The sequence below is a fragment of the Calonectris borealis genome, chromosome 2 (genome assembly GCF_964195595.1).
Source record: "Calonectris borealis chromosome 2, bCalBor7.hap1.2, whole genome shotgun sequence".
Taxonomy (NCBI): Eukaryota; Metazoa; Chordata; class Aves; order Procellariiformes; family Procellariidae; genus Calonectris; species Calonectris borealis.
The window spans coordinates 9239263-9249437 of record NC_134313.1 but is presented as its reverse complement, the minus strand read 5'-3'; the positions used below and the strand labels follow the sequence as shown (position 1 = coordinate 9249437).

Sequence of the window (10175 nt, the reverse complement as noted above, 5' to 3'; positions counted from 1 at the left end):
TGCTTGACTCCTCTTTGTCTGTCATCTCGGGAGGGCCGCACGAGGGTGTGGAATGGAAAGCCAGGCAGATGTTAAGGTATAGCAATGCAAGAAATTACTCTCAGGAAAAGATAAATTAGAGGACACCACATTCCCACCCTGCTCTTGGTGCTGCCAGAGGTCAGGTCTACACCAGAAAAGGTTTGTGAGGACACTTGAACTGGGGTAGTTGGTCCAGCCAGACCCTTCTACACAAATCAGCTTGTACTAGTGAAGAAGCACTCCTATTGCTCATGAGACTCCAAAAAAAAGGTCCTTTTCATCTATGATAGTGGTGCTTTTGCCAGTATGGAAATGTTTCAAGAAATCCAGATTCCCCAAGTGACATTGGTTTCGTCACAGCCCCTGAGTCAACAGGGAATGCTGTCCTGGAAGAGTCCTGCTCTACATCCGCAGCCGTTCCTTGGCCGGCTGAGGCTTAGCTTTCCAGCACACCGTCTCTTTCCTGCCCCCGCTTCCTCCTCCCCTCTGCAGCTGCTTGTTCTGTTCTCTTTAACCCCTAATTATTTATCTCCACTTTATCCCATTTCTTCACACCGTCCACATTCATTTCACACAACTTTTCTCCCCATCTTCAAGCTGAGCCTCTGATGCAAAGCCAACAGCTGGGGTGCCTTGCAAAGTCCCAGCAAGGTACCCCTCTTCTCTCCAGGTGACTGGCACTTAGCAAGGAATCCAGTCCCTGCTCATTTTGGCTTCTGTGCTGTGATGCTCTCCTTAACTGCAGCACAGCCTAAGAGAAATTTTTTACCCGCTGTGCTTTGCAATTGCACTGTTGCGTGTCGTTGTGCTGCTGCTGCGGGGAACATGGAGATATTCCATTTTCATTTTTCATGAAATTTACTTCACAGTTTATGATGACTTTGAATAGAAAAATAAAATAAAGAGAGAAAAAAACCCTCAAAATTCATATAGTGTTTATATTGTTAAAAGGTGCTTGGGGAGTCGGTTTAGTGCTAATTAAAAGAATGGAGTTCTGCAGAAAGGGGCCGATTCTTTGCCCCGGAGAGCAACATTTAAGGGTAGTAGATACAATCTAATGGTAAGAGTATAGGGGAAAAAATAAACAAATTAAAACTGCACTGCAGTCGTGCCTGAGACACAACATGGTTAATTCCCACTCAGCATTTTCACCCATCCTCCACAGTAAATAGGTCTGTGGACAAAAGTGTGCTGAGATACAAAAACCTACGTCACAGCTGACATCAAAAGAAAAGCCTTTTTTTGCCTAATACATTGGTAAATACGTTGTTTGAGAACAATTCATCCAAGTGAAATTCTGACCGCTTGTATCACAGCCAGATCAGGAAGGCTTCTTGCAACTGGCCAAGAAAGTGTCTGGCCCTGGAAGCAGCCTGAAGTTCTGTTTTGAGTACTTTGAAAGAAAATAGAGGGTCAAACAGAGCAGAGGTCTCCTCCCACTGAAACCCGCAGCAAAGATCTCTCTGACTTCAAGTCGAAGTCTTCCCTGATGAGAGGAGTGGACAGGGAAGGGCAAAACAAATGTGCTGGCACTGCAAGGCCACCCAGCCCCAGCCTTAAAAAGGGGGGATGATGCACAGCTGAGCCTGGCCCATGGCTAGTTTAGAAATAACTGGGGCATAACTCCAAACCCCCATCACCGTGTGGGCTGCAGGGCAGACAGAACCAGGGCGAGAGGGAAAAACATCAAATATCAGATCACAATATTTGATAACTAACGTGGGTGTTCGCTTCTTGCAACAGGAAGGACCAGAGGTCCGCAGGGCAAGGAGAGAGGGACAGATGTCCACATGCAGGGAATGAGTGGGGGATTCCTTCACAGCATCAGCCAGCTGGAGGGGAGGAGGAGGAGGAGCAGGGCTAGGGTTACGCAGGGTGCTCAGTCCAACACAGCCGTGCCCAGCAGGACGGACGCTCCCTCTGTCAGGGCAAGTCTCCCTCCGAGGGTGTGCATCACACAGCCAAGTCAGAGACTCAGTGCAAGTGAAATGTTGCTACGATTACACAGGGAGATATAAGGACTTGGGAGTGGGGTCCAAAATGGCAAATCTCACGCCATTGCAACAAACCAGGCCAACCAGAGCAGTGACAAACATTCCTTAGCTGCCTCCCAAGATGAGAACCAGAAGACCAACCACCTCGAGTGTATGTATACCAATGCAGGCAGCCTGGGGAACAAACAGGAGGAACTGGAGCTCCGTGCCCAGTCAGAAAGTTATGATATCATAGGAATAACTGAAACACGGTGGGACTGCTCACATGACTGGAGGATCACGATGGATGGCTATAGGCTGTTTTGTAAAGACAGGCAGGGAAGAAGAGGAGGAGGAGTCGTGCTCTATGTTAAGGAGAACATTGAATGTATAGAAGTCAACTACAGCGATTGTGGAAGCCCTATCGAATGCCTCTGGGTCAAGATCAGAGGGGCTGTCTCCAACGGGGATTTTACCGTAGGCATCTGCTACTGACTTCCAAACCAAGACAATAAGGCCAACGAAGCAATATTTGGGTCACTTAAGCAAGCTTTGGGTCAACAGAACCTGATTCTTATGGGTAACTTCAACTACCCAGACATTTGTTGGAAGAACAATACAGCAGCTCACATGTCATCCATCAAGTTCCTGGAAGGCATAGAGGACTGCTTTCTCAGACAAATGTTAGATGTGCCAACCAGGAATGAGGCCCTGCTGGGCTTGCTACTCACAAACCAAGAAAACCTGCTTTGTAATGTTCGCGGTTAGCGATAGGCTTGGCTGCAGTGATCACAATATTGTGGAGTTTGGGATCCTGCTGAGCACGCTGAAAGTTAGTACTAAGACAAAGGTTTTAGATTTTAGAAGAGCAAACTTCAGCTCGCTCAGAGCTCAGTTGGGAGGGATTCCATGGGAAACTTCCATGGAGGATAAAAGAGCTAGCGAATGCTGGGAGTTTTTTGAGAATGCTCTCCTGGAAGCCCCAAACCAGTTCATCCCCTTTAAAAGTAAGGGAAGTAGACGGAGCAGGAGACCCCCTTTGCTTAACTGTGAGCTTCTGAGTCTCCTCAAAACCAAAAGAGAAGCGCACCAGAGATGGAAAAGCGGACAAATACCTGTTGAGAACTACAAGGGCATTGCCAGGGCGTGCAGAGATGCAGTTAGAAAAGCAAAAGCTCAGTTTGAATTGAAATTGGCCAGAGGTGTCAAAAACTACAAGAAAGGGTTCTTCAGGTATGGAAACAACAAGCAGAAACAGAAGGAAAATATTGGCCCACTGTTAAACAGGAGAGGTGAATCAGTCGCCAACAGCGCTGAAAAGGCAGAGGTTCTCAACACTTTCTTCACCTCTGTCTTTACCAACACTGTTGGGGCCCAGGCCTTGGGAACAAAAATCCAGGTTGATGCAAACCCAGACCCACCGTCAGTGAAGGAAGAGTTGGTATGTGAACTATTACAGCAGCTTGACCCCTACAAATCGATGGGCCCTGACAATATCCAGCCGAGGGTGTTAAGAGAGCTGGCTGACGTCATTGCGAGGCCGCTCTCCACAATCTTTGAGAAGTCATGGTGATCAGGGGACATCCCAGAAGACTGGAAGAAGGCTAATGTCACCCCCATCTACAAGAAGGGCTTAAAGGAGGATCCAGGAAACTATAGGCCCACCAGTCTTACTTCAGTCCCTGGGGAAGTTATGGAACGAATCCTCCTGGGGGCTATCGCAAGTCAAATGAAGCACGTGATTGGGAAAAGCCAGCACAGATTCACCAAGGCCAAATCGTGCCTGACAAACCTGATCACCTTCTACAACAAAGTAACCTGCTCGGTTGATGTGGGGCAAGCAGTGGATGTTGTCTACCTGGATCTCTTCAAGGCTTTCGATACGGTTTCCCACAGCCTTCTCCTAGAGAAACTGATGTGTTACGGTCTAGACAAGTGGTGTGTGCAGTGGGTGGGGAACTGGCTGACAGGCCGCTCCCAGAGGGTGTGGTAAATAGCTTCTTTTCAAATTGGCAACCTGTCATAAGTGGATCGATATTGGGCCCAATGCTGTTTAATATCTTAAGTGATCTGGATGATGGAATCAAGTGTACCCTGATGAAGTTTGCTGATGGGGGAAGTGGACACTTAAGACTGAGTGGGGAAATGGACACTTTGGAAGGGAGAGCCACCCTGCAGGAAGACCTGGATAGGCTGGAAGAGTGGGCTAACAAGAACCTTATGAAGTTCAATAAAGACAAATGTAAGGTCTTTCAAGACAAATGTAAGGGAAAGCATAATCCAGGAATGCAGCAGAGGCTGGGATCTACCCGGCTGTGGAGCAGCTCTGTGGAAAGGGACCTGGGGGTCCTGGTGGACAAGCAGCTCAATAAGAGTGAACAGCGTGCTGCTGCGGCAAAGAAAGCCAACAGGATGCTGGGCTGCATCAACAAGGGCATCACCAGCAGAAATAAAGAAATCATTATCCCATTCTGCTCAGAGCTTGCAGGCCACACCTGGAATACTGTGTTCAGTTTTGGTCCCTGGTGTGCAAAAAAGATGTGGACAGGCTGGAGAGGGTCCAAAGAACGGCCACAAAGATGATCAAAGGACTGGGAAGCCTGCCACGTGAGGAAAGGCTGAGAGAACTGGGTTTGTTCAGCCTTGAGAAAAGAAGGCTTAGGGGAGACCTTATCACCTGTTCCAGTATTTAAAGGGTGGCTACAAAGAAGATGGAGACTCCCTTTTTACAAGGAGTCACATGGAAAAGACAAGGGGTAATGGGTACAAGTTACTCCTGGGGAGATTCCGATTGGACACAAGAGAAAAATTTTTCACAATGAGATCAGCCATTGGAATAATCTCCCCAGGGAAGTGGTGGATTCCCCAACATTGGACACTTTTAAGATTCAGCTGGACAGGGTGCTGGGCCGTCTTGTCTAGACCATGCTTTTGCCAGGAAGGGTTGGACCAGATGATCCTTGAGGTCCCTTCCAACCTGGTATTCTATGATTCTATGATCCCCTTGCGTAGATTGTGTCCTTGTAGATGCTGCTACAGGGCAAAGGATTCTTCTTGTATTACTGGCTGATATCCCAATCCATGATATTTCTTCCATTTCAAAAAGAGACCTTGCAAAGAGGTTTGTAAAAAAATAAGAGGAAAAGTTTCCTTGGAACTTTTGGATATTTTCCCATAAAAAAGGTAAAAGCTACCTTTAAAAATTAGTGTTGCTTGTGTTTGCTCAAATACAACGTAGGAGCTGTTATTATTGTTTCTGACTACAAAAGTATACCACATGGAGGCTAGACTTTGGTTAATTTTTCCCCGTTTTATAAAAACGTTTAATTTAGCGTTTGTCATCTTTTTAAAAAAAAAAATCACATCTGTTGCACAATTATAAAAGGCACATATAAAAGACTGAAAGAAAAAAGTCCACTTTCCAACCTTAAACTGATTAAATAAAAATGAGCATTCCAGAGTATTTTCCACCAAAAAAAAAGAAATAAAAATTATATATAACCATAGAGACAAACATACAAGTGGCTAAAAAGGCCATTTTTTTTTTTGCTGGAGTTTTCAGTATTGTTTTCTCTCTCGTTATGGCTGTATAGGAAGCAATATTAAATAATATATGATCAGAGATGATTTGATCCATATTTTCTAGATGCTATCAATACAGAATGAGGCAATGGCTGAAAAATTTACTACTCCAGGCAACTTCATCATGTTTTTGCTTAATACAGCATGAAACCAGAAGTAATAGAGGAAACAGAAGACAGAGTTCAAAAAGATGATCAGCAGAAGTGAATTCATTTCTTTGAGGTAATCCTTACTATGATGTTCACAGCTGCCCTAGCAGGTCTCAAGTCCCAGAAGTCGTTTTCACTCTTCTTCAAGGATCTCCTGCCTTACTCGAGGAAAGAATGGACACACAAACAGCAGTTCCTGTGCCCAGGTTTCCCCTAATTGCAACAGGCAGATCTTTCATCAGTAATTCAAGAATCAAGCCGTAGAGCCTAAGCAGAGATTCATTCATTCCCACAACTGATTGGTAGTTCCCAGCTATCTGTAGATAGGAAATCATGTGCAGCGTGGAAGCCGGTCCTCGGCCGAGCTCCCTGCGGTGAGCATTGCAGCAGTGAGACGCTCCGAATCCACCGCAGATTCATGCATTAAAACCTGGCTGGCGCCCAGATCATCTTCACTGAGCTTTGTTCTGCTGCATGTTGGAAATTGCAGCCCCCACTTCTCCCCGTGGCCAGGGTCATCTGCCCTTGAAAAAATTTATTTTTTCAATGGAGGCAAGAGTCAAAGTTACATTGAACTCAAAATCCCCGTCATGGACACCTGTCTTCCGGAAAGCCCCAGCTGAAGCGTTGTTTTCCCAGTAGTGATGCCAGTGTCCTTTGCTGTTTGCTCCAAAACCGTACACATTCACCTAGGAAATAAGAAAGAACTAGTGTTATGGCCTGGAAAGCTTTGAAATGTTGAAGGAACTCTCTTGATTCTCAGTTTATCTATAGGCAGCAGCACCTGAGGACCTCGGTGGTGTACCAAGCTATTGTACTGCATGAGACGATGCAATCACAGAATAACAGCCCAAGGCCTGCTCAAGGGATGTTATGTCCTAAGCTATGCTGAGACCACCACCATACCTGAACCCAGACAGAAGAGGGAATTTCTATCCATGAATTCTTGTTTAGCAATATGAAAAACACATTCCTGTCCCCTAAGCATGATGTTTGATCTCAGGAGGTCCGTGGCTTGGGAGGGGAATCTCCTCTTTAGCTGATTAAGGCCACGAAGAGTGGAAAAATTTTGGTTTTGCTCCTAGTCTTCCAAATGATGACCCATGTCGACCCCCACTTATACGCTTAATTATATGACATTTGCAGTCCCTTCAGAGGCAGATGGACATTATGTTCTTTGTGTGTGTATACGCCTATGGCCTTTCCTCTCCCAACTGCTCATTCATCAATGGCTATGCCTGTCTCCTCTGGTGGTAAAAGTCCAAACATCACAGCTAACTTCTATTTAAACTGAGACTGGCTTTATGGCTGGATTTGAATGGGTCATAGCCCACAAAACAAGTGCCCTAACCCACCCACACCTGGACCCACCCAAATACAAGTTGGTTTTAAGTTATTTTTGGTAATGTTGGAGCCTTGCTCACTGCCTGCTTACTAGAAAACAGGCTCCACCCAAACCGCCCATCCTATCGGCCTTGACTATGGTACAGTTTCTGCCAGTATCATTATAAGTATTTCTATCACCTCTCCAAGCAGCACAGGCCTAGGTGACAAAAGCTCTCTTTCATCAGCAGATCTGTGTCCGGGCCAGGGATTTTGCCAGCACAGTGATTTTTATCCCCATACTGACAAGCCCATAGTTGCAGGATTTTGTAGAGCTGACCTGGCCTTACACTAACTAGCTAAGTCTCCAAACACCTAGGAGCACCTCACATCACTCAAGCCAGGGAATTCCCTCAAGTAACTGCTGGAGCAGAGGCATTTACCATAACCTACTGTATAAACCCACAGCTTGGTTTTGAAAATAGACCATCTGCATTCCCCAAATTGGCTTATGTAAGAGCTAGTCATCGAAGTTCTTCAGGTGGGATTATGTTTAAGATTTAGATATCCAAATGGAGGTGCCTGAGCATCCACTACAGTCAGTGGCGATTCAGGCAGCACAGTTACTGGAAACTAGGGAGCGATCCTGCTCCCTTAATGTCTTACCAGGGGGTTGGTTTGCTGAATTAGCCTCTTGGCTCCACTGATTTATACAGATAAGACCTCAATGCAGTTGCCCAAACTTAAGTGCCACTTGAGATGTCCTCGGGTACTCAATACATCTACTCAAGGCGGGCAGATGTCACACAAGGCCATGAGACTCGTACTTTTCTGGCCTGGCAGCTGGAGGCAGAGGGCATGCCCAGGGCAACACCAATGGCTCTAGGTGCCTAAACAGTAAAACACAATGTAATTTGGGCTTCCACTAGCGAAATGGGCATGGACACCGTCCATATTTAGATGTCTTTTAATGCCAAGTGGAATCCCACTATTTATGTTTAATTATATTCCCCTGGAATGCATCTTAAACCCTACCACTTGCTGACATTAAAAAAATCAGTCACTGTCAGTTGAGTATATCTGCATGATACTGAGGTCTCTGCATCTGTTTGAAGAAGCAAATGGCAGAGAAGATGGAGAGGGAGAAATAAAGGCTGAGTGAGTGGCCAGGGCATGTTCCTGGCACTTCAGTGTGAAATGTCCTGATTTTTTATCCATATAACCAAACACAGCCAGACCTCATCGCATACGTGGAGTGCAAATATCAAAGACAGAAGGCCTGTGGAGGGGTATCTCCCATGATTCTGGAGCCAGTTTTCATAGACGTATTTCATAAAAGCTGGATTATAAACCAGGATCTAGGCAAAATTGGAGAGAAAGACTCATTAGTAAAATACCCTGGGAAAAAAACAACGGTAGCATATCATCCCTAAAGGACACTGGGGTAGGGGAGTGGGGCAGAAAGGAATAAGAGTTATTCCCTGAGGGCAGGTGAAAGGGAAAAATAAAGTCCCATAGTTAAGCGCATTCAAGAATATTTCCTATGTGCAATTAGACATGAATATTCCTTCCTTGGCCTGATACCCCGCCTGCTTATACTAATGTAAATCCTGGGTGATTCCTACTGAAACCAATGGGTATGAAATGGTACAAGTGAGAAGAAAATTAGGCATTCAACTCTCCCTGCAGCGTCCTGCTGTAACGCAGGTGAGCTCTGGGGAGTTGGAGGCCTAAGCAAGGCAAGTGTAAGGTGCCATGCCAGATTTAATAGAATCATGGAGTCATAGAATCATTTAGCTTAGAAAAGACCCTTAAGATCATTGAGTCCAACCATAATTTGGGTGGGAACGTAGGAGCAACCGCATCTTCTGCACAATATGCCAACCATGTCTTGATATCTCTATAGGTACAGATCTAAGGAAACCAGGAGTCGGGTGTAAACTATCAGGAAGCCTATCAGGTTGTATCAGCTGCATTTCTTTTGTTTCCCAAACATGCTATTTTTCTATGCTTTTTTTTTTTTACAAGACATAAATTGCACTTGGTTATCTCCTGGGGAAATTATGAAGCTATCTAATGGAGACAGAGCACTTCAGATCTGAATGTACAGTAAATCCAAGGACTGGTGGGAGCCCCTGATTTCAACCCCCTTCCCTGAATCAGGCAAAAAGAGGCTTTTCCCTCCATGCTGCATTCGTAATTAAAAGTGACAGCATTTCAGTGCTATCTGGTTAGCTGCAAGGCTTTTCCTTTTACAAAGTCAGAGGTTAATTGCTGATATTGTATCTGTGTGTAATCGCTTCTCACAGGGTGTTTTGCATTGCGCGGTGTGGGAAGAAATACAAGCTTCTCATCTCCCTGCTCAGGAAGCTGCTGCGTATCACCAGCCATACCCTGGGATGATGCTACTCAACTGTGACGTGAGTTTAACAACCTGCTGTAGTGCATCTCAGAGGAGTTTTGCAGAGGTTGATGTGTTCCTCACGAAAGGTAGGGAGGAGCTATTTAATACCCCCAGAGGTCCACAGTTTGAAGCACAGGGATATAAACTGGTACTGGTTAAAGGTCTCATCTGAAGCCTTTGGCAAAACCTGGCCTCCTTGAATGAAGGACATGTTCTTTAATCTGCAATTTTAATGCTCTGGGGCTTTACCAGCCCTCGAGACATTAGGAGCCTGAGCTTCTCTGAAAATCAGCCTCTCCAAAGGCTGAGAGAATGAGACTTTTATTTTGCTGGAAGGTCTGAGGAAGAGGAAACGTCTTTTACGTCTCCCTACACAGCCTGCCTTGGTTATGTCCTCAAACCATGCAACTACAACAACAAAAGTCTTTGCATGGTGCCTAAAGGTCCAACATGGGAATGACCATCCTGCCCCATGGGAAATCTTGCCTCCAGCAGTAGGGCATGTTTAGTAAACCACAACATACTTGGGCAACGAGTCAGTATGCATGGGATGGACTCTCTACTGACTGCTGTAGGGTCGGCACCAGTTTGTCCATCTTTCTTTGACCTTCCCAGAGAAGCGAGGTCCCCTGACTGATTGCCTTCTACACATCCACAGCATGAAATAAAATGGGTCAGAGGTGTTTTGTTAGCCTTAAGGGAAGTGGCATGGCACAGATTGTA

The 10175-nt window shown here is 45.6% G+C and overlaps 1 protein-coding gene across 5 annotated transcripts in view; it reads right to left on the bottom strand.

Moving 5' to 3' along the window:
• Positions 1-5284: 5284 nt before the first annotated feature.
• Positions 5285-10175, bottom strand: part of ST3GAL1 (ST3 beta-galactoside alpha-2,3-sialyltransferase 1) — an 81473-nt gene continuing 76582 nt past the window's right edge. For all 5 annotated transcript variants that reach the window (XM_075141129.1, XM_075141131.1, XM_075141133.1 and 2 more), the window contains 2 exons: positions 8287-8406; positions 5285-6414 (listed from right to left, as the gene is read on the bottom strand). In XM_075141129.1, the coding sequence (XP_074997230.1) occupies positions 6241-6414; positions 8287-8406 (294 nt within the window). In that variant the 3' untranslated portion in view covers positions 5285-6240. The remainder of the gene's footprint in view (positions 6415-8286; positions 8407-10175) is intronic.